At 39.1% G+C, this 24,140-nt stretch overlaps 1 protein-coding gene across 1 annotated transcript in view; it reads right to left on the reverse strand.

Annotated features, from left to right (window-relative positions):
* Positions 1 to 23,446, reverse strand: part of NOX3 (NADPH oxidase 3) — a 38,949-nt gene extending 15,503 nt beyond the window's left edge. The window contains exons 1-9 of the mRNA XM_009956943.2: positions 23,402 to 23,446; positions 22,640 to 22,735; positions 22,329 to 22,439; positions 20,405 to 20,489; positions 11,761 to 11,906; positions 8,537 to 8,718; positions 5,602 to 5,731; positions 2,391 to 2,483; positions 988 to 1,241 (exon numbers count right to left, since the gene is read on the reverse strand). Coding sequence (XP_009955245.2) covers positions 988 to 1,241; positions 2,391 to 2,483; positions 5,602 to 5,731; positions 8,537 to 8,718; positions 11,761 to 11,906; positions 20,405 to 20,489; positions 22,329 to 22,439; positions 22,640 to 22,735; positions 23,402 to 23,446 — 1,142 coding nt within the window. The remainder of the gene's footprint in view (positions 1 to 987; positions 1,242 to 2,390; positions 2,484 to 5,601; positions 5,732 to 8,536; positions 8,719 to 11,760; positions 11,907 to 20,404; positions 20,490 to 22,328; positions 22,440 to 22,639; positions 22,736 to 23,401) is intronic.
* Between the last annotated feature and the right edge of the window lie 694 nt (positions 23,447 to 24,140).

Genomic DNA, 24,140 nt, shown 5'->3' on the forward strand with positions numbered 1-24,140 from the left:
ACAATGCAAAGACTGGACCAGACTTTCTTCTCTGCCCCCACCTTCTAGTATGCCTCTGTAGCTTAGTGGTGTCTATAAGCTTTTTAAGACAATGTTCTTCAGCATCCAAGTCCCATTAAATTATATAAATGTAGTTAAATAAGTGCCTTTTGCTGTTCAGTTTTACTAGAACTCCCTCATCAAAAGCCATTTTCCAGAGGAAATGTAGTCCCTTTGGTCCCAGGCTCTGCACACTCCACCAGAATTGAAATGATCTTGTGCAGGGCTTTTCTTTGCTGAAAATCTCCACTATGCCTACAAGGAGCTGCATGGTTTGAATCCATTACATATAGAGCTAGATGCTTAGCTGCTATAAGTCAGGTTAGCTCCATTAGCTTCAGTGGAGCCCTGCTGACTTGCAACAACAAAGCATCAACCTTTTGCTTGGATTAAGATGCCACAGGTACTGAATTTGAGCACCTTTGAGTAACCTTTATAGAGTGCAGCAGGTTTGGAAAACAGAGACAGAATTGAGGGAGACTGCTGGAAAGAAGTAAGGTTTAGGCAGAAGTTTCTGGGGCCACAAAATATCTAAGTAACTAAAAAGGAAAAGCTGGAATTTTGGATGGCAGGTGATGGGTGCCATCAGAGCATAAGCGTACTGGCAAAAAGCTAGCAGATATCTTCCAGTGTAATTTCAAATTGGTTCTTAAGCACATATATGTTTAGGTGTAGATATAGATGTTAGATATTTAGGTGATAGCGACAGACATATAGATATTGCTATCTTGGATTAGACATCATGTCTTCTTGGTTGCTGTTGGCCTAAGTTCATGGCTGTGTTTATTTTTGGGTTTTTTTTAGTGTAATGACATTTTTGTGGGTCCAGAACTATGATATAATACTGTATCATAAAGAGTATACAAAAAATTAGTTAAGGTTAGAATGTTAACACTTATTTTAAAATGTAGAATTAACATTTTAAAATGTATTGTTTGTTATTCAAACCTTGGTAACATCCACAATTCTTTGAAAGCTTTTTCCTCTGCCCCGAAGGCCCTGAAGAGGGATGCAGTCCAATCCCCGACGATCCGTATGTGAACACTGAAGAAGTCCTCCTCGGGAGCTGAGGTGAGAGTGAAGGGGTGCCACTCCAGCTGTGAGACAAAGGGGCACTGTAGAAAGATATATTGACCAGGTTCCATTTTAAAGCCACGTTTCTTCATGTGAAGCTCAAGGACTCCAGAGGAATGTGTCACCACCTAAGCAATAATAGAAGGACCTGTTTTATTTTCCCTCAGAAGGGTAACTGTTTGTTTCCATTAGGTTATGGGTGACTTTGCAATAATTTCTGCTTGAGTTCAACCACCCACAAGTTAATCCAAATTGGGATCCACAGTAATTTTAAAATGTCTTGTAGATTATGTCCTAAACTGCATGCTGCAGTCCTCTTGCTGCCCAATAGCTTGAGAGCACATACAGTGTGTATCACAGGGCAGCTTGCTTTGTGAGTGTAAGAGGCAGAGGAAAAGCTGTAACAATTCAACAATTTTTCAACTCTCTGTCTTAGTAGAGCCTATGCAAAAGTATTAATAGATTGGAATAATTTCCCAATTTTACTCTCATGTAACACAATTAACATATACTGGATTATTGTTGGTTTGGCAAGAAGAAAAAAGCCCATTGAGCTCAATTCCAGTATACTTTTATTAAGAAGTAATCTCAGTTAAGCAGCCAGTTTTATATGTTACACATAGTATACTGAGATTCTCAGACCGCAGTATTTCACCCTGTGAAATCAGCAGCAAGATTTATCCAATGTGCTTTTCCCCTCACACAAGGTAAGCCTGTTTCTGATCGTTGGCTTGGTATGTGTGGATTCGTCTGCTTCGATAGCAGCATTCCCTATCTGTTCTGCTGGGACTTAAATAGGCCCTTAGCACACAGATATTTACAACTGGGATAAATCATTACAGTGGAATTAATGAAGCTTCAACTGTTTATGTTAACTGATAATATAGCCCTTAATCTCCTTGGAAGCCTCCAGATTTGAAAGTAAAAACTGTGTCCTACTGAAGTCAAGGGTGTCTCTGGCATTTACTGCAGTGGAACATGGTTCCAGTTCATTAAAAAGAGAGACCCTCTGCGCAGATGTTTGTGTTATGGTGGTGTAAAGTCTGGTACTTCATTAATCAAGTTTAGTCCCATATGGAATATTCATATGGACTTGCTATTGGAATAAATGCAAACCCTAAAATCAATACTTGGCAGAAACCATGGTAATGATGGAAGAGCTGCTGAAGCTAGGAGTGAAAAATAAGGTCATAATATAGAAAAGTTATCTATAAAAGATAAAAAAAGTCATTGACATAACGATTTTTTTATGCAGAGATGCAAGCTATGTTACATACCTTAGTAATGACCACCTCCTGTAGAAATCTCCAAAATCTAACAATTCTTTCATAGATGTACAACACCATAGGACTTAAAACCCACTTCCAAGCCTGTAGAAAGTTGCATATTAAAAACCAATATTTATTTGAATGTTTACAAAACCATTTTGCATTTCTGGTTTAAATCAGCAGGTAGCCTGAAATGAAATTATTTGATTTCTTTTCTGTGATTTTCAGTTTGCCTTTCTCAAGAGAGTATTTCTGTTGCTAGTGTAGCAGTTCTGGCTAACTTGTGGAACAGACATATGGGACTCCTTCACAGATGCACTCCAAAAGTGGTGCTAATATCTATCTGTATTCTGGCCAAGAAGAGTCCTTTAAAATATTTTCCTACTAAAAGGCAAAAGAATTAATCTGTTTAGGTGTTACATATAGATGTCTTCGGACCTGAAGATATAAGATGCGTACATTTATACAATATTACCCATAGTCTTACTATTTTTTTGCTCTTCAAAGTCTAAAATATTTCAGAAGAGTCAGATAGGAGTAGCTGTTATTGTCAGCTGTGAGTTTTCTGATACTTCATGAGAAAATATTAAGTCCCAAATATTCAATTAGAGGAATGAGATACATTTCCATTTAATCCATTAGTTGGCTCTGTATCAATAAATGTATTTTTTTGATCTAGGATACTAAGCTGATCATACTTAAAGTTTTGCTCATGGTTGCTGTGCTTGTACTTGCTAATTGTATCTACTGATCACTGTAACAATCAAAGATACTTGGCTATTCAGGTATACTAGCTGATGGTTTCACTGGGTTGTGCTGATAGCTAACATAATTAGATGTAATTGAATCTTCATGATTTAATTTTTTTTTTCCCTAGAAGAAATACTGTTTTATTTCCCATTTTGTTAATTACACAGCTCATTCTAGCAAACTGAAGACTCCACAATCATGTGGCTTTTGAAATCTCCAAAGAGTAACTTTGCTTGCTGAAACGTTGACTTTGCTCCACAAGCTGGGTAACAGGGGTTATAAAGTATCTTTTATGAGAAGCAAGTCATAAAATTACGTGGCTTCCTTAGAAAGTGCTGAGAGGATGGAGTGGCAATTTCCCAAGGTTAAGTCTTGAAAATTAAATTAAAAAAATGCATGATTTAGTAATGGGAAGAAACCAGCATAAGCCAGAAGATTCTCAGTTAAAGCAGAAACTCAACACATCCGTTGTCCCTAAATACTACAGGTGTCTCTGCACAGTGGGTAATCTCACATCTTGAATATATTTGCATATATCAAGCCACAATAATGATGAGACCTGTTTTTCCTCCCTTCCATTTGTGCTACCTGTAAATAAAAGCATGTGACAGGAATGTTAAGGTTGCAGGCTACCCTGTGCGAGAGCTCAGCTGAGATTTCAAATGTGCCATCGCTCCAATGCAACAGAGCATTCAATCCAAAATATATTCTGGCTGGGTTGGGACAACAGGGCATCCACCAGGAGGGATGGGCTGCTAGGCAACACGGCTCCTGGCCGGCTAATCAGAGCATGGGTATTCTTGCCCAAGTGGTGTTTCCTCCTGTAATGAGAATGAACTGAGATGGGGCAGCGGTGGCTCAGGAGAGGCTGTGAGGATAGAAGTCCGGACACCCTGGGTGCAATAGAAGGTGGGAGCCAGATCAGGCTCCTACTTGCTGAAATATGGAGCAGGGGAGCAGATGTGGCATGACTGAGAGGGCTTCCTCTATGGAGGACCTCTCTGCCCCTGCGAGCTGTGGCCAGCGAGGCATGCACTCCCGTATCACCTCACGCAATCCCAGCTGTGCACAAAGCCGTCCCCTCCCTGCTCAGTCCCATCTGCACCTGCCCCTGCTGGTGCTGCACAAGCCTCACCATGGCTTTTTAGCCTCTGAATGAATTTGTGCTATCTATCTGTGGTGGTTAGCAGGTATCACACCATAGCACATTACCCATCCATCAAAGCACTGTTCTTATAGATGATCTATATGCCATATGGTATTATCACAATTCATTTAAAGTAATGTGACTTTGCAAGTATGGCCTTGGGTATGCAGGAAAGTGTGGCAAAATAGGTTTAACATGGAGAAGTGGGAGTTCTCTCCAGTTAGCTTTATGATAATGAATGTCAAGACATGCTGTTGGAAGCAAGCTTGTGTCTGTATTCATGGTGCGTGGCCATGTATTGATTTTTATGGTGACATTGTAGCTGAAATTTTTAGAGAAGCATTCATTTTCCTATTAATATGCAGGTTGGATAATGGCTAACAATAGTTTAGTTTAAGAAAAATCTATGTCAGCCATTAAAAGATCTACAAGACACTGAATGCTAATTTTTCTCCTTTAGGATTTCATTTGGTATGTTTTCTCTTTTTGGAAGAAACAACAAAAACTTGCATATGAGCAAGCTAAATCTTGAGCTGTAAATGTTAAATGATTTTGTTTGGATGCTAGACATCTGACATACTGTACAAGTCTGCTACTTAATTACCCCCTGTGGATTTGCAATCTTGTTGCAGCAAAACCACCCTTCTGTGGGACATTTTTCCTGCCTCTCGCCTTTCCCTTTCGTAATTCATTGTTTCAAATTCTCTCCTTTTTAACTAACTTAAGACATCAAGGCTGGACGATATGAAGCATGTGCCCCAAAGCAAGGACATAATTTTATTTCAAACTTATTCTCCCTTGGTATTTAGACTATCCATATTAAAGTACCATTAGTTAAAATAATAATATTAATTTGCATCCCTATCTTTACTGTTCCATCCTATTTTTGTATCTCTGATCTCATAAGTTTTTCACTTGGAGTCTATGTTTGTGCAATGAACACATCAAGGATATTAGTGATACTGAATAATTAAAAATAAATGTACACAACAGATTTAAATAGAGTACAGTTCTGAAATCCATACGCTTCAAAGAAAGTGTTGCCTAACTAAAGGATCTTCCAGAAATAAAAATTATTATTAATGACAGCAAAATTTTATACATCACTCTTCATCTATATCTGTCTATACTGATTATAGAGGAGGTCAGGATCACTATCTTAATGCACAGGGAGAGGTCATGGAGTAGAAATGTGAAACTACACTCTAAATGTGACACCAAGTGCCAGTCACTAGCATACACTCCAGCCCCCTACTACCTCAGACATTTGGCCTCCCAAGGAAGGAAATTAAATTAAAAACAGAAGACAAACATCACTCTTACCACAGGTTTGTTGCCGGAAAACTGCGGCAAAGGGCACTGAGTGGCGTTCTCCCATTCCAAGTAGTGATCCTTACAGTAAGTGACATTGTGAAGCAGTAGACTCTGAGGTGTCTGACCTCGAACAAGCTGACTTGAAACAAAAAATGTTCATCAGTGATATGCTTCTATTCATCAGTGATATGTTTCTGTGCATCTGTAGGTTTTCCACTAGTAGTCAAATGCAGATTCTGAGATAACTGAAAGTTCAAGAACTGGCCATTTCAACCCTGTTCTGCTCTCTTGTTCAAATTACCTTTCCTTTAGCTTTGCCATGACTTTTTGATCAAATGCAAGAAGTGTATTATAGTATTGGTATACATCAATGCAGCTGAAGTGTAAAGAGTCATTGCATAGAAAATGTACATTTTGCTGTTTGTGGCAAAATTAGAATGATTTTCAAGTTTTTTGGAGCAGACACTTTGACCTCCTCTGTATATGAGCATCTGGTATTGTTTAGAAAAATAATAAAATTTAATAATGACAGACCTTCTCTTTCCTTTGCTGCTTTCTAAATGCATTTTTAAAAGCTGCAAATAAAGTTGAAAGACCGTAATTAGATGTGTACTCTCTAAACATATTAAATTCTAGCTTCTTTACTTCAGAGAATGTTAATGATGCGAATTTTCCCAAACATATCAATCCTGACTGTTCAGTTTAAATAGGTTTCAGCTGGTGTTGATTATGGGTAGAGAAGGAAGATTTTTATGGGGAAACTTTGTTTCATACTGTTTCTCTGAATTTTCCCTTCCATACTTACTTTGGCTTTACATTAGCCTATCCTGCCCACTAGCCCACAAGAGACAAGGAGCTAAGAAGTGCTGCTGCCTTCTACATGGCAGTGTCATCAGCTGCCACCAGTTCAGACAGAAAGACAAAAAAGGAGGTAGGCACAAGTGAGTTTTGTTCAGACACCTGGGAAGGAGAAAGAGGTGAGAAGTGAATGAAACCTTGGATTTTGACTTCTTTTCATGAATGGGGTAGTGGTAGGGATGTGCTGGAGCAGCAGGGAGCTGCTTTGTTTCAGTGCACTCCCAGCCTGGAGCAAGCAGCATGCTCATTGAATGCTATCGATAGGGCTGTTAAATAGGTGTCCTCTTTTCGGGGAAGCCACTTGCTGAGGGGTGTCGATCAGCTGGCTAGGCAGAGGGAGCTTACAAAGCTGAAGGTTTAAAGGGTTCATTACAGTTGTTTGAAATTGCATTGTAAAAGATGTGCCAGAGAAAGAGAGGGGAGGGGGCTATATTAATCAGGCCAGGATATAGTTTACAGCCTTTGTTTGTAGCTTTGCAGCTGTGCCTGTGAAACTTGGGCCTAATTAATTAGGGCAATTTCAGAAACACTCAAAGCCAAACTGAATGTGGCAGCACTCAAATCACAAGGAAAGAGGTAAGAAAAGTAACATACCACAAGGCATTTCACTAGCCTGGTCCCTGACCTGTGGTGATGTCGTGTACCTCCAGAGAACAGGCACATGCACACATTGCTGTGGGCTAGGAAATTCCTGCGTGTCAAAGAGTAGTGGTCTGTATGTACTTTAGTGGTGGGCAATACCACCTGAATGGTTTATGCAGCAGACATAAAAAGTGTATTATGGTAACACCAAGTGACTCTGTCCTTAGATCTGAAAAGCCTGACTATAGCTTGAGGCTATGTGTAGGCTACATAGTCAGCAGGAAAAGATCTATGGAGCAAAGCAGTCTTTGTTGAGGGCCTTGCACTGAACACATTTGAGGGCTATCTAGGGCTTAGGACTAGGTCTGTGAATGGATTTGGTCCTGTGAATGGATCACTTGTTAGTGCTTGGCACACAGGGATGCATTCCTGTTAGTGTAGTTTCATCTCAAAACACCCCGTGTTATGCAGTCCAGGGATTGTGCCATGGTATGAGCCAAACCTAGGAGGTGAGGAGGACCATGAGTTTTGCCTCAAAACTGTATTCCCTATCATCTGAGTTAAAATGGGAATGTAGATGCGCCACTGTAGACTCACATTAATGCTATCTCAAAGAAATGAGAAAAGGAAATGGGGGAAAGCACACAAGGGAGAGGAAGCAGAAGATGTCAATGGATCTGGAAACAGAAGACAGAAATGTTTTCAGCACTAGGCACATTCTTGCTCTCACTCTGCATCAATAGGGGATTTATCAGCCCCTGAGCTTCTCAGTGAGGCTTCCCCGACTCTGTTGTCCCTTAGTATAAGAATCAGAGCCTTGTACCAAGAGGATGGACCTTCCTCTTGTGCTGAGGAATAGGGAGACAAAGAGCGACCTGTCAGTCAGCCCTCTTTGTAAAAGCCACCTGACTGGGCTAGTCATAAGCTTGAATTGTTTGTTACTGTAGTAATTTAAACCTTGTTTGTAATACAGTGCCTACTGCTACTGCACAGTATTTCTCTATGGCAAGGAAATTTGGGGTCCTTTGCACCACAAAGAAAGGTCAAAACCACTTTATGTTTATGGATGCAGAGGAGAATGGGTGCAGGGACATCCACCATAGGGTAGCTGACATGCTGAAAGCTTGTCAAGCTTGTACAAGCACTCTCACAATGTGCCTTACAAAAGCTATGAGCATAAAGTCTATCTTATTAATTTGAACCACAAAGGCTTGATTCCTAATCTGTAATGCCCCCAGTTCCCAGGGATGAAAGTTCATTCCAACTGACGCATTGATAAGGTGCAGGTTGTAAGATGGCAGAAGAGTGGTTGAAAGAACTAAACCAAACTTTTAGTCCTCAGAAAAGTGGTGTGTTTTAATTTCAGAATGCTTTCATTTTGCAATCTATCTCCAAGCAAAGATCCCAGCAGTTAGCTAATAGAAAAGCACAGAATTGTAGATTTGAATCATGTTTCATCTCAAACTGTGTACATATACCCCATGTAGTTTATGCAGACACTTACCCCATACCATGGATTATTAAACCAATGAAGAAAACCACAAAGAGGTGATGTGTATACCAGAACACCTCATAGCATGACCTTCTGATGAGCTCAGTGGATGAAGTCATGATCAGAATTAAAGCCACAGTTATCACAACTCCAGTTATTCCAGCTATGGTGGTTAGTACCTCTCCTGTTGTGTTCTAGAATAAGAATACATTATTAATGTTAGTGTTAGTAGTTATTGTTGTTATAGTTGGTTTTTTTATTACTACTTCTGTTACTGTTACTATTGTTACTGTTGCTGCTATTATGTATGAAGTCAAAATCTAAGATATATTTACAGCCTAGGAACAAAAACAGAACAGGACACGGAGGCAAGACAAACCTCCATTTTACCACAGAAGAGCATGGAAAAACATCCCTTTGCTTTATTTCCACTCAGGCTTATCCCAGACAGATGTGTAAATGTTTTCTGCCACTTACTTGTTTCAGGAATCAAAAGGTGTAAATTAGACAGTCTCATTAGTACTTTCGTCTATTTTGCTTATGTAAAAGTGTCTCAGAAAAAAAGGAAAATTATTAAAGAATTGAGATCAGATGTTATAAGCAAAACAGCACTAGAAACCAGCTTATTCATGTGAGGGTGATAAAGTGAGGAGCTAAGACACCTGCAACCATAAAGGTATGGGGTGTTTTTATGCTTATTTTACTTCAAAGTTTGTGGGTTTTTAGCAGCCCTGAAATGGTGTATAAAAATGGCATACTCTCATTTACCTATTCCTTACATTTACCTGGAGATATATTGGGTAGTACTTGGGTTTATTCTTTAAAGGGCATATTTATATTTACATTTTTATGCTTGTCAGTGATGAACATTAATATGCTGGGCTAGAACACGTTCCTTCTTGTTCCTGACTCACAGACATCAGCACAGCTCTGTTACATCTGTCTAAACCCACCAAAATAAACTGAAGTGAGAATGAAGATGTATTTTGAACAAAACAGTCAGATGCTGATCTCAGTTATAAAGTGCAAATCGTGAAGAACAGCAGTAAAAATCTCACATGCAAGATGAGACTCAAGCTAAACATGCCAGCAGAGTGCAAATGAAGTCCCCATTTGGCTTGCAAAGCATATATATCTGCTTTCCTGGTGCTGATGCACAGGAATGAAGGAACTCAGCATGCCTTCTGGATCCTGAGTTGGTTCTACAGCTTAATACACTGGGAGAAAAACCCCCTATATTGTATTTGTAAAGTGCACTCATTTGATATGGAAATCCTAGAGGTGATAAAATTCCACAATGCCATTTTTACAGTCCCTTTTTACAGTCAAATCATTCTTTCAAATGTTCACACTTGACAGCACACAGTACATTTTCAAACTGGTGCCTGTGAAGATTGTGTTCAGATCCTATTACATATTAACAGGATTGATCTAGGTGATATTTTGAACATTTCCACTACAGTGGCTAGTTTGAATGTTGAGATGACACAAGTAAAAATGTCAAAAACACATAGTACATTGCTACTACAGGGGTAGGATGAAACTGAAAAGAAAGCCTGAATTGTTGGTCTCAGAACTTTCTTCTCTGAAGTTAGAAGCAATCTTTTATTTGCTTTCCTTCATAATTTATTAATTCTGGGTGTAGCTACTGAGACGCAAGTGGATGATATAGATATTAGAGGTTAGATTAAAATCTAAGCTGTAAATTTGAAGGTAATTGTGGGGCATATTACTATGAGAAGTCTGGGAAAGGATCTCAAAACATGCTAGCCTTCCTCCTCAAGGATATTTAGGATCTTAATGCTAATTAGAGGGCTACCTCACAATTATATCAGCGTGGGAAGGTTTAGTGGAGAAAAACACCTACTGAAGTACCGTATGTTCCTGTTCAGAGCTGTGAGCTTTGTTCCATTCCTGGGGAACATCTCACCTGCATATGGTGAGAGTGGGCATTGGGTGTATTGAAAGACTGTGCAGCTGAGTCCTTGACTTGCTGTCCTGTTCTGGTAAACCTGTCTACTTTGTCAACACTAACATGAAGACTTTTGTATTCATACCATTGAGACCATTAATTTGCTTGATTTTCTTCAAACTTGAGAATTGTTTACTTGTTTATTTTGAAAGATCACAGTATCTAAACTGTAAAGGAACTGAGAAAAAGCAGGGCAAAATGCCTTGTAACTGAAAAGTACTATCAAACCCTGCTGATGGTTGTCCAGCTGTTATCTCACTGTTTCTTGTTTCAGTGGAGCACAGCACTGATCAAAAGAGCCCCTGTCCGTGGTGTTCACACAGTCTTTATTGCATGCTGGCAATGTGGGAATTTTCTAAAGAGCAGAAACAATACGTGTAGGAATGTCACCCGGGCCATTTCAACCCTGGAGTATATAACAGTATACAACAGTATACACAAGGAAACATATAACAAAAATGTGATGTATTGTATAATGGAATAAGGAAAAAAGCTGATTAACTTTTGCATGTTTTACAAGTAAACCTTGCAGAAAGGGTCTGTTTTTCTTCATAAGTATTATAAGGAAGAGCTTATAATGCTGTTGTGAGATGGCCAAGAATATGAGCAGGAGACACAGTCACTTTTTTCCCCATAGCAAGAAGAACCATTTATTTGCAGGGCTGAGGTGCCCAGAGTCCTGCTTGGCTCTGAAGAGCACACAGTGGCGCTAGCTTCCTGGTGCGCTTCTTCCTATATACAGCAAGCCTCCGGGTGGTTTTGCACATGCTCTTCCCTGGGTAGCCACGCTGGACATGTAACAAGGCAGAATCAACCCCCAGATTGGGAAGATCCTGCACAGCCACGGGGCAAGAAAAATAGCAACTGAAAGAAATATTGTGAAGTGCTATTGCTATTTTATTTTTCTTTCTGGAAATAAGTTTATTTTTGTTCCATGTACTGATAGTTTAGTTTAGGTTTTTTTAAAATTCTTTGCAGCTTCATTTCATTGTCTACTATTCACAACACTCCTTATCCTCCTCCTCCCCCCCCCCCCCCCCAGCAGCTGTCTCCTGACAAAGTAATTAAAATACTGTAGACATTTCTTTGAGCTTAGTAACCTGAAAATTGCAGCTCTGAGTAAGTGTTTTCAGCTGAAATTGAGGTTAACCTTTGGCAGCACCTTCTCGCTCTGGTTAAAAGGCTTTGAAATACAGTTTTACCGACAATAGAATCCACAGAGGAAAACTTTTTAGATGAGGAAAACCAAAAAGTGACAGCTTACCGTTTCATAGGTCCTGATTGGGTTCAAGTAGCTTTCATTTGGGCTCTTGCCAAGGCCAGAAAGTTTATTCCGTAACTCCCCGGCTTCCTTTGACTGGCTGGTATGATAACGCTCGATGTTGATCAAGTGGGCCACAATATGGATGGCTACATGAGAGAAAGAGTGGTGTGACATTACAGATGCACTTGTACATATCCACAGTGCCAGAAAGAACTTCATTAAGCACACTACGAACTATTTGAAAAGCTTGGGCATAAATTGAGAGCTCTGCATGGGTTAAGCTGACAATAAAAGGAAAATTCTATCAAATATGTGTTTAATATGAAGCAACTTCTTCACATTGGAGAGGAGAGGAATAGCTCCAGGGTCACCTCCCATGTTCACAGTCAAGTGCCCTGCAGTCTTCAGTGTCATCAAAGGAGAACCTCTTGAGAGATGATATAAAGGTGTTTGCCTCTGATTTTAAATTGTTCAAAATGAGGTAAACTGATTTAAATCACTGGGTTTTTATTAATATACTAGATTGTACCATGATCTAATATTGCTACGCAGGACAGTAACTTGTGTGTTTTAGGCATAGACCAGTTCACAACTTGCATGAGGGGTATTTAAAAGATGCATACAAAATCTGTCCCCTATTAACGAGTAGCTATAGCATTACTTTATGCAAGTGGAGCCTGAGGAAGGAACTATGATTTTAAGGGAGAAATCTGAAACACAGCATTAGATATGATTTGCCCTGAAGATCATGTATCACCTCCACCTCTGGCTTGGTCCCAAATGGTCAGTTTAGGAAAATGCCTTAGAGTGGAGTACTACTCCCCTGTAATTCTTTTGCTGAGTGGAGAGATGACTAAAAAAAAAAAAAGATGATAAAAGAGGGGAAAAGGAAGGACTTTGTTTTATTATTGACTAACATAGATAAAGTCATAATCATGCTAGGTGCAGAGTTTCAGTTTTCAATATGAGAGATTCTCAAATCCATTACAGGAAAGTTGTAATTAATGCAAAATGTTATACACCAAAGGATGAAAAAATGACAATGAAAAACAATTAGAAGTTTATAGTAGAGCTATTAGGATATGCTATTTCTAGTTTTTATAATTAGCTTCCTGTTATCATCTCTCCTTCAGCGATTATCTGCTGTCATCCCTGACCATTTAAAAAACCTTTCTAAAAGCAGTATTTGTCGTAAACCAAATATGATCAGCTCCTGTGAACAATATTATCTCAAAAGAAGACTCTTTTTCCCTTTTACTTCTTTTTTCTTTTAATTTTTCTTTTTTCTTCTCTTTTCTCTCTTGTCTCTTCTTTCTTGTTTCCTCTTTCTTTTCCTTCTCTTAATTGTAACTATTTGCACAGAAGTAATGTCTTACTGTGCTAGTCACTGTGTAATGATAGATGAAAACACAGGATTAAATGCATAAGGACTTTGGTATTGCTCTCTTTTAGGTGCCTATCCACTTAGTGAGCTTCCTCACTCTGCATGCGAGCTCCAGCTCCTCTGCAGTGCCTGGGCAGAGCTGTGGGCAAGGGAATATGAGTTGAGGTAGGAAACTGGCCATGGAAGTGCTTAAAGCAGCCAGTGAAAAAGGTAGAAGATTGCATTCTTCCCCTGAACAGTAGGTGAGCCCATGTGTCTGGACTGGAGAGAAGTTATTTTCACTCCGTTCCTCTGAGGTGATCCTTCTAGAGCGGTAGATGTGGAGTGGTTGGTTGACTGTCAGGTTGCACTTCACTCAAAACATAATGTTAGTTTAGGGACTACCCCCCTGCTGCTCCCTAACACCTGCTTCACCTCGTTGCCCCATGCTTAGGACTTACTGGGAGATGAAAGACCTATTTTAAAATCCTTGTTACATTAAATTTAAAGTAGGGCTTTAAACCAAATCACATGTCCGAGTCATTGGGCTGCCTGGTTATTCTCTTGTGAGCTGTTTCCTGATGAAACCTTTAATAAAAATAATCAAATATTTATTGACACCAGCAAACCAAGTGAATATCCTGAGCACCCAAACTGCAAAATCAAGCTCCCATTTTTTCTGAATCTTTGGCCCAATGAATAATAAATTATTTATACAAGCTGGAATAGCTTCAGCAGAATGGAGACTGAATCCAAATGGGTATGAACTGCACAGAGATAAAATGAGCCTGGAAATTAGAAGACAGATTCAAGCCATCAAAGGAATGAGACTCTAAAATAACCTTTCGATAAATGGGATAATGGGTTCAAGCAATCGAAGCAGCTTTCAGATGAAAGTTGGTCATTTTATGAAATAGCGTATATGACGTGACTGTGAGCATTAGAGGATATTGGACTCAGTGACCTGGCATGTCCTGCGTAAGTTGTTATGGATTAGCTGCTGCATGTGAAACAACCCAGCTAGTGTCGGGCAGCAGATGCTCCCCAGAACCAGCGCGTGAGAGGGTGCTCCCAGCACCTCGGCAGCACCGGGATGCTGGAAGGAAGGTTGCACAAGACCATGAGCAGCGAGTGAGATGTGTGGATTCAGACTGTCAAAACCCAAAAGCCTGAGAGGCTCTGAGCTGCAGGGTTTAGGTGGCAGCTGTGTGGGGGCTGTGGCAATCTGTTCCCCAGTGTACAACTGATGTATAAGCAGTATATAAACACTGTTTATGTATTTAAGTGTAACAGCACTTTTAAGTGCTGAGTGGGAAGGAGGGGAGCTGTTCCTGCAAGGGGCTCTTTTTAGAACAGATGTTTTGGCCTGGTAAGGATGTTATCAGATCCAGCTGGAAGGGAACCAAGTTACTGCTTGATGAGGACCTGGTTTCTCTGACATCTGAAAGAGTTCACTTTGGAGGACAGACATGCCGGGTAACAGACTGCTGTCTGCGGTAGGTTGTGGAGTTATATGTTGCATGGAGTCTGGTACCAGACTAAGGGAAAGAGAAAAGGAAACTTTCAAAGGATGGAAAGCCCTGATGATGAATCTCTGAGTGGACTTCTACTAAGCACTTATATCTTGGGATCTGCTAGTAATTACTGATGCGATCAGTAAAGGTACTTGGGCCTCTTGTCCTCTGTACCTGCAGGATGCTCTTTGCAGCTCCAGTATGATGTAATAGTCACAACAGCCTTAGGACCAGGTGAGTTTCACACACTTGTGATCCACAGCGTTGTTTCGGCAAGGGTTCCCTGCAGCGTATAAACCCCAGGTTTTGGACTATCCTGGTTCACTTAAAATAGCAACATTGACTAGAAGTGGTTGGTTGAATCTGTGTTCAGGGCATCACACTCTTTCTGTCTTTCTACCTTCCAAACACATAGATTATTTTTAAAAGTGATACTGCAAATTGTGAAATCTTCATGTGAAATGATGACATTTCTGTTGTTTAGAAGACTACAAAATCTTGCACTTCCATCAAAGTGCAGGATTGTACATGATTTGTACAAATTCCAGTCACGACAGCAGTGACAGGAAACCTAGTGCTATCTGGTATATGCTGAGTGTTGAGATCGAAATGAGGTGGTAGTTTCTTCCAGACAGAGGTCCACATTTCCTAACAGACTATTTGCAGTCTTGGACAGGAAAAAAACCCGTGGGTTGAGTAGACATAGCTTCCCAAGAAGGTTTCAAGCCTAAGGTTTAATGGAGGGTAATCATGTTGCAACTTTTCCCTGGAAGAAGAGATCCACTTTCTGCAACTTAACCTAGTAAGATTTTTCTGCAGGCTATTAAAGGACACTGCTTTGTCCATCTGAATATTGTTCTGCTTTACTGTGCTACTGTCAATGGAAACATCATCATACCCTCTTCTTTGGGGATTACCAGATCTTCCCTTTTGGGTGATATTCCCTCCAGTTTTCATCTAACAGGCAGAGGATATTACAAGTGTAGAAGACTTCTAGAATGAACTTGTGAGCTATTCTGTGGTAGCTGTTAATGTACAGAGTATAATGATACACTGGAAAATATTAACATTCAAAGTAATGATGTACTGAATATGTTGGTTTACCTGAGTCTCCCATGATCTTAAATATTGCCTAGAGTGTTATTAGATTAATACTTGTGATGAATTTTTGTGTGCTGCTAGGAAAAAATGATGCAATCTAAGAGTGAATTATAGCTGGATGGTAAGAGTAATGCAAAGATCTAATTCCATTTTCAGTGTGGTTCATTTAATGTACAATAGTTGCAGCAGAATAAAAAGTCTGGCACTGGATATAATGCCATTAGCTAAAATATTTTACATCCCTAAAGTGCATTTTCTGAAGGTCCTTTGCATCTGCAATGTATAGAATTTACTAAGTAATTCCAAAATTAATATGCAGATTTCTGAAATCTGAGCTTACAACAGTTGGGTTTTTTTCCCCTGCACCACTTATCCAAGTTAACAATGAGGGCAAAGTTTAAGGTAATGCATCTCAAGATTTTCAGTTCAATTTTTCCCCATTCTGCATGATCAAATATAAAGTACAGAATAAATCATGCAATCTTTTAAACAAAGTTCTTTTTTATAACTGTGCATGAAGACTGAAGGATTTTGGCTGTTATTTTTAACAACATCTGGAACCTCTGAAGCACTTAACATGCATTAATTTGTATTTGACCCCAAGATGTTCTGTCTAGTCCACCTCTGAGATCAAATAAAAGGTTTTATTGGAAGGAGGGAGGGAGAAAAAGGGTTGCTATTAGAGCATGGTATTTACTGTACATATTCTTAAATACAAAGAGATGTAATTAAATTATCTTGAAAGTCTGGTCAATTTAGCTAGTCTTATTCAGCCAATTGTGCCTCCAGTGAAGCATGCACAACTCTCATTGAACTAAACAGAAATTGCATGTGTTTATCTGAGGACAAGATTTCTCTCTCTGTTTTTCTGCATGCCTGTACGGGATAATAATCAAATTGGCGCTTGCTACTAGCAGTTACATATTTTAGTTAAGCAACCCATCATGATAAAATCAAAGGGTCAAATGCTGGCCTTTCTGCCCGCAGTGAAGAGAATGGCTTTGCAAGCAACTAATCCAGGCACAGGGAGTTCTGTCCCCGACCAAGCCCGGGTTCTTTTGCCACCCACTGCCTTGTGCCTTTTCTAGGCACAATTCAGCTTAATTCAGCTTCATGCTGTCTTTGTGGACTAAAAAGTGCGGTTTATGTAAAAATTACAACAATAGTGAACATACACGTACTTGCATTAGATATTTTTTTTGGTTTTTTTTTAGAATGGTTGTAAACTTCAAAGTAGAACAAGACTTGGACCATTTTTTATCCTAGCTGGAAGCTTATAATCTTTAATTTAATGTACTTTCCTTCCTAGTACTTGCACTAAGTCTGGATTTAAACAATCTGACTGCAAAATGCAGTTTAATGGAAATTGGACTTTCTGTAATTTTGGGAAGTACAACACTGAGATATCAGCTAAACCTCTTTTGAAAATAAGCATCTGCTTCCCTGGAAACTTCATCGCTTACACAAAATGGTGACTCAGGTCACCAAAGCCTGTCACATAGTCACCAATACCAAACCATGGTTGCAAATGGAAAGGTTTTCTAGTATTTTCAGCTACAGATTTTTCAGTGCTTGTCAGAAGCCAAACAAACCCAGCATCACTATACTTCTGTCTGCATTTTGCATGTTTTTAAAGAAAATCGCACTGTTGGAATTTTTAAGGAGCAGGAACCACCATTTCAAACAGCCAAAGAACCTCGCTGTCCTTCCCCTACTTTCACTTAATTGCTTAAGCTTTATTCATATCATAATTGAAAGACTGTTAGAGTAATATATCTATATAACTTTTCTGCAAATATCGAAACAACACAAGGAGCAGTTCTTCAAAATATGCACCATATGTTAAAGTAAAAAAAAAAAAAAAAATTATCCCCCCAGCACTCCCCACTTCAGAAAATGTATGAATGTACTTTCTTAAGAGGGCAAAAACAATACAATAAGAGGGAGGAGTTGTACAAAACATTATTTTTTGTCTCTTTAGTTTTCAGAAAACTGCCTCTCACCTGAAAAGTCTCTTTTGCATTAGAAAGCATAGAATTATTTGCACTGATCAAACTGTGAGTGCATGAAACTATGACTTTATTCTAGCAGAGTTACAGGTCTATAAGGAAGATTTATTAGTGGGTGAATAACTCCCAGACAGCTCTTATCACAGACAGGCATGCAAAATGCAGAAAGACAAACTAAGCAGAATTCCCTTTACTGAATTTTCAATGATGCCCTTGATTATAGATAGCATTGTTTACTCTCTCTCTTTCCTCCAACTTCCCTCTTCCACTAGTCTCTAATTATATCCCTTTATGACCTGACCAATTAAAGCCCGCTTTTGAATTTGTATTAGAGCTAATGAAAAATTAAAGGTACAGATGTACTTTTTCCAAGGCCACGGGTACCTCAGCTGAGCTGGCTGCCTGTTATAAGCCAGACAATACTGATGTTGCATTGGCTATTTTTAGCACAGTATTAAATAAATATGCTGGAATAACACCACCTGGCAAGCTGAGATGAATACATGTTACTTTAATAATAAAGGAGTCTACAATTTTATATTGTGAGGCTAAGCTTACTGATCTGATCTGCAAATTGGTTTAACTTCTTGCTGCCACATTTAGGCTATTGATCATACGGGCGAGAACATTCATTTAACTAAGAATTACTAAATTGCAATAGGCTAATAGGAGTTGACTATGCTTTTGTGTTACAACAGGCAATATAGGTAGTACTTGGATAAATAATGTGTCAGTTGAGAGGAAAATGGCATCTATTTACACATCATTTTAACACTGTTAGATTTTATAAAAAGGGACTCAATATACTTGTGGGTACCTCTTTACTCTGAAACGTTGCTTTTCTGTCACAATATGTGCTGTAGATTGTGGTTTTGGTTTTTTTTTTACGGATTTGAAATTTAATTTCCGGCAACTGAGTTTCTAGCCATACTTTACCCAAGTCTGACTATACAGTGGTGTAGTGTTTTCCCAAATATGATAGTTGTTTCTCACTGGTCTGTTAGGAAAGCATGGGTTCATAAGTTGTCATGTTTTGTTCATTATACTTCCCCATATTTTGGTTTCTTTCTCAAATATCTTATCAACTATCTGTCCATTGTATATTCTGGAGGAAAAAAACCCCAACCCAAATAACAACCCAACAGTGAACACTGATTTTCTCCTTAGAGAGTGATAGAATTAAATAATGGTGTTTTCTGTCATTTCACATCGGCTCCTATGTCTTTTTCCTTGGAATTACTGAAGCCATAAACTAATCACTTTTCTGATAGACTTGCACTTCCCAAACTGTCCACCTTAATGCACTAGCAAACATTTTTATATCAATGTAAAAACCAAAAACATAAAAGGTTTGACTGTGCAGCTTTGCTTTCTTTTTGGAGCATGACAAATTATACACGAAGTAGAATTCAGTTGATTTACATTCCAGGGTTGATTTGTTAATTAAAGAAGCAATGTTGCGTTCTGTAGGAATCTGCTTTATGGTGAAACTGAACTCGGATAAATGAATGGACATGAGAGATAAGTAAATCATCATAATACACAGTAAGACGCACGTTCTCATCCTCCAGCCTTCCCCTCTGAATTCTTTAGCAGTACATACAAAGGACAAATTTTAGCTGTTTGTTCCTGATGGCAATCCTGACTTCATATTCTTGACTCACTGCATGGGGACATTAACAGCCTATATGCAAAAGCAGCTTCCTCATGTAGATGGAAAAAAATACTGGGACTAGGATCTACCCTGACAGCTCGGGGGTAGAACTGTTACCCTGCAATGTCTTATGCTTGCAAATAACCCTGATTAACTCCTGTGTCTCCTTCATGTTTTCTAAGAGAACTATCTGCCCCAGATACCTCTCCATCTCTGTGTGCTTATGCCATTCCTCATACTGCCTTTCATTCTTCCTTCTTTGCACATCCCTCTTCCTCACACTATCTCCTGTTCCTCTCATGTCCTTTGAATTCCTACAAGCTTCAGTTTTCTCCAGGTCCTTTAACAACTTGGGGAAATGGCAGGTGCCATGTTTTCTTCTCAGACAGGTGAACAAACACCTATAGCTCAGTAAGCAGTATAGATAACTTTTGATCTCAAGATGCGGTTTTTCCCTCAAGGTGGCCATTAGTTTCCTGTACCCATTACCTAGTTAAAAAAAAAAAAATAAAAAAAAGGAATTTAATGTTTTAGAGACAGCTGCTTCTCTCAAATTCAGATTAAATTCATTACCTTGTTGAAAATTTATTGAAGAAGATATGTGATGGACACATGAGTGGTGTGACTCATAAGCACGATTTTCTTAGGAAATCACACTGTAATGCTTTGTCATCTCCCCAAACATCTACTCTCAGAGATTTGATGAAAGTTATTTGCGTTAAACACTAAGAACACACAAGCTGGTCATAGTAACTAAATGGCAACTAGTAGTTACTGTCCAGGTTGAAAGTTTATTGACTTAACAATCAAACTTTTCTGAAGCAAAAAAAGTTACAAATGGTTAATCAGATGGGACTCCTACACCTATTTAAAGCTGCAGTCACCAAATGATTGCACTGAAATAGCACGTCTCAGAGCTGATAGGGATTACAGCGTGAGACAGAACGACCGTGAAATTCAAAACATTTCAAAGGCAAAGAAGGAAAGAAAAAATAAAGCTTACTTGCATTTACAGCTATTCCGTAGGCAACCATCTTGTGAAATGCGATGTTTTTGTCAAGCTGTCTCCTCAGCGCTCCTCCACAGCACTCGGTGGAAAAAGCAGACCTTGTTTTATACCATTCCTATTAGTATTTACAGCTCACATTTTGGAGAGGAGAAGAGAGGAGTTCAGTACATTTAAAAAGCGAATGTCCAAGGAACTCAGCGGAAGATTTGGTTTGGCCTTAACTTTGGGGCTCAGGTAACTGGTTTTGTCATAGTGACACTCCAGGATTTCTTAAGCTATTCAGCCTGTGTAGGGGCTCAAAACCAGGTTTGATAAAACTCTGCTACATTTAGCTGTGATTTGTGAGTGGTTTGTCTGGGCTAGTGATTAACTAATTTGCTGGTATAAGGACACCAGGCTGGGCCACCACTGCTTTGCAAGCTTACGTTTAGCTGCATGACCATAGCTGAATTGCTGGCAAAGCCAGCTTGCAATGAAAACATTTTCGCTGCTTTCATGAAATGTACACCCCAGGAGGGTGAAGCTGTCTAGACCTCAGGTGGTTACATGCTTAAATGTTACTGAGCTGTCTTTCCAGTGTTGGAAATGCTCAGCGGTGGTGTAGTCATGGCCAGCTGGGTGCCTCTGCACAGAGCCAGCCTGGGGCCCGGGTGGGCGGCGATCAGCCAAAACTAACACATTCTGCTGGAACACAGACAGCGCTGGTGGACCTAATTCAGTCGCTGAACGGTGTTGTGGGTGTCTGGATTGCTCGCTTGACCTGGCACAGTGCCATGCCAAAGATCCTGGCATTTATCCACCTTGTTTCCTAGCTAATAAATCTTGAAAAAATCTGGAGCACAGTGGGGTGCAATGCTAAGACACAGCACCTCCTCCGAGAGTCACCAGATCCAGCCCTATGCTGGCCAGGCTGGAGCCAGTCAAGTTGCTCTGTACCATGCTCCTCAAGAGCAGAATATTGTCCAGAAGACAAAATATTGATTGTCTGTGAGAAGAGTTCCATTTCTCTGACTTCTGACTCAGCATCTAAGTGGCATTCATATATTTTATGTTAATTCACAAGCTGATTCAGAAGTCCAACAACACTTTTTTTTTCTTAAATGCTCAGCTCCTAAACTCAAACAATTATAAAACAGTGTTGATTCCCAGCCTAAAGGCTGCTTGAAATGTAACTCTAACTCTGCAGAAAAAAGAAGGCAGAACTGAAACAAGAACCAGCTTACAACAAAATAAATTAATATTACGATTTCTAAATTCCTGTTGTTCTTGGAGGCATGAAGTGATCAGTGATTTTTTTACCCAAACATGTCATATTGCAATTGCTCTGACTGTAATAATTCACTGCAAGTTGAAGCTGTAGCTAGTAGAGCTAAAGCCTTGAGTACCTCCTATACGTGATGCCGAGGTTGATGTAAATGCCTCTGAGCAGATGACCACTCCATTACAAAAGCACATGTTTACAAGAAAGGAAGACTTGAATGGTGGACACTCAGGCAGAAGGGTTTATACGCGTTCCTTAGTGTCCTTATGACACTTTTACCTATCTGTACATTTTTTCTCTCTGATTTTGTCTTTGCAACTACACAGGATATACGTGATGGATATGCATTTTCTTTGTTTGGCTAAGTTGCATAATTACGTACCGTTTTTGTAGCTCCTCACTTTTCACTTCATGATACCATGCTGTGCAGTGGCTGCCAAAATCAGTGTTGCATTTTAGAGCACTGTGTTAAACAAGCCATTTGTTTCTCTTCAGTCATGAATACTGACAATTTAAATGGTAATAACTAGGCAATAGTGTACAGACTTCTCTATCAAAAATTAAAATTTGTCAGAAAATGTTTGATATGGATAATACTGCTGAACTATGGAAATAAAAAAGGGAGGATAATACGGCTATTTGAGAAATGGTACTTACAATGCTTGCTCCTCTTAAGAATGAAATAAGGTTTCTACTGACTGGTAACAGGATTAGCATGCAGTTAAAATTAAGGCACGTTGCAGAAGCTCTTGCCCAAGCCAAGGTTGACTGTACATACAACAGTATAAAGAAATTAAATTACAAGCTTGGTATAGGAAGAGCAAAAGAAAGAAAATACTATATTAACATAATACACTTATATGGGAAAACTTGAAGCATCAAAAATAGTATTATGAAGGATGTAAATAAAGTCAGACTATGCATACATTCTTCTTGTGGAGCCCTTTAACAATCAAACTCGTACTTACTCCCAGCATAATCCTTGTATAAATGTAAGCATCTTCGTCTTCATACCAGTGGAAGGTATCAATAAACAAATAGAAATTCAGTCCCAGCCACATCAGCTACAAAGCAGACAGGCTACAGATTAGTGGCACTTACAGTGTTTTTTAAATGCATATAAAAGTGGTTATGGTTGTAGTTTTAAAAGGATCTGAGAGATACTTCAAAATCAGGGTGCAATGCAGCTCTTGATCACAGATGATAGAAATCACAAATGCCTGATGGAATGAGGCTGTCTTTTAGCAAATTCAGGATTACAGTCCTATTCCCACATCCCCAACAGAGGATATAGATGACATTTACTGTGTGATGGTAAACTTGATCTTAAACACAGAGCTTAGCCTGGTCTCTAAAAAGGCAATAAAAGCTAAAATTAAAGAGTTCCAGAAATGGAGGGAGTTAGGAGCTGAGGAAATTCCTTTCTCTGCCCCCCATACTCAGTTCCCCAAAGCCTCTAAAAATAATTCAGAATATAATTTCAATTACAATTGCAAACCCCTTTTCCTCTATCTGAGGTACATGGACTTAAAATGAATTAAAAATAAAACAGTAAGACTTTAAATTGTTTTTAAGACTAGTTATAAAAAGGCTGCTTAATATTTTATAGCAAGTTTTACATTAAGCTTAGGAGTATTACTGTAAGCAAACCATAAAATGTCTTTTAAACAAGCTTAAAATATTTATATATATCCAATTAGATTTTTTTTTAATGCTAAAAAAATACTCACTAATAACAGCACTGAGAGTTTTTCATTCAAAATCCAGCATCCCATCCTGAGTGCCTCTCCCTATGCTAGGCGCAGCTGACTTTTGCCTTCCAGTGTAACCTGAGTTCTCTGTCCAGTCCTCAAGCTTTTCTACTAACTCCTTTTGTCTTTAGATTTTAATAGGCACCTAGTGGGAGCAGGAGCTCTCTCTAGGAATTTTCTAATTAAGGACTGCCTGACAAGAACACATCACTCAAGTGACATGTCTCATGACCTGTGTAAATAAAATGTTGGTCATTGTCCAGTCCTTTCTCTCTCCAAAGTTATTTCTCGGCAAATGAGAGATGCTGTCATTAAATTGTCCTCTTGTACTAGCATTTGTTTGGGTGGGGTTTTTTGCTTTGTGTTTGCAGTTTGAAGAGAGTGCAACATTGATTCGTATTTTAATTTAGTAGCAAATGGGAGCATCCGTTATGTGTGTATAAGACGGGAGCATTGCTAAAAGGTCTTGGGAGTGGAAAAGTCACTCAGTCAGAAGTTTGGAACTGTCAGAATAAAGTATGCCCCTTTAATGTTTGTCTGGATTTCTTGCTAATATAGATTATGGCAATGTTAAAATGCATGCTAGTTTTTCATTCAGTTGGCTGCAGTCATAAAATAAGCAGATACTTTCTTCTGTTCACATTGTTTGGTGTAAGAATCCTAATTCCTTCCCTCCTTGCTAGGAGGAGAGAAGTAACAGTTAATTTCCTCCTAGGCT

Source organism: Leptosomus discolor, chromosome 2, assembly GCF_034619465.1.
Source record: "Leptosomus discolor isolate bLepDis1 chromosome 2, bLepDis1.hap2, whole genome shotgun sequence".
In the NCBI taxonomy this organism is placed as follows: Eukaryota; Metazoa; Chordata; class Aves; order Leptosomiformes; family Leptosomidae; genus Leptosomus; species Leptosomus discolor.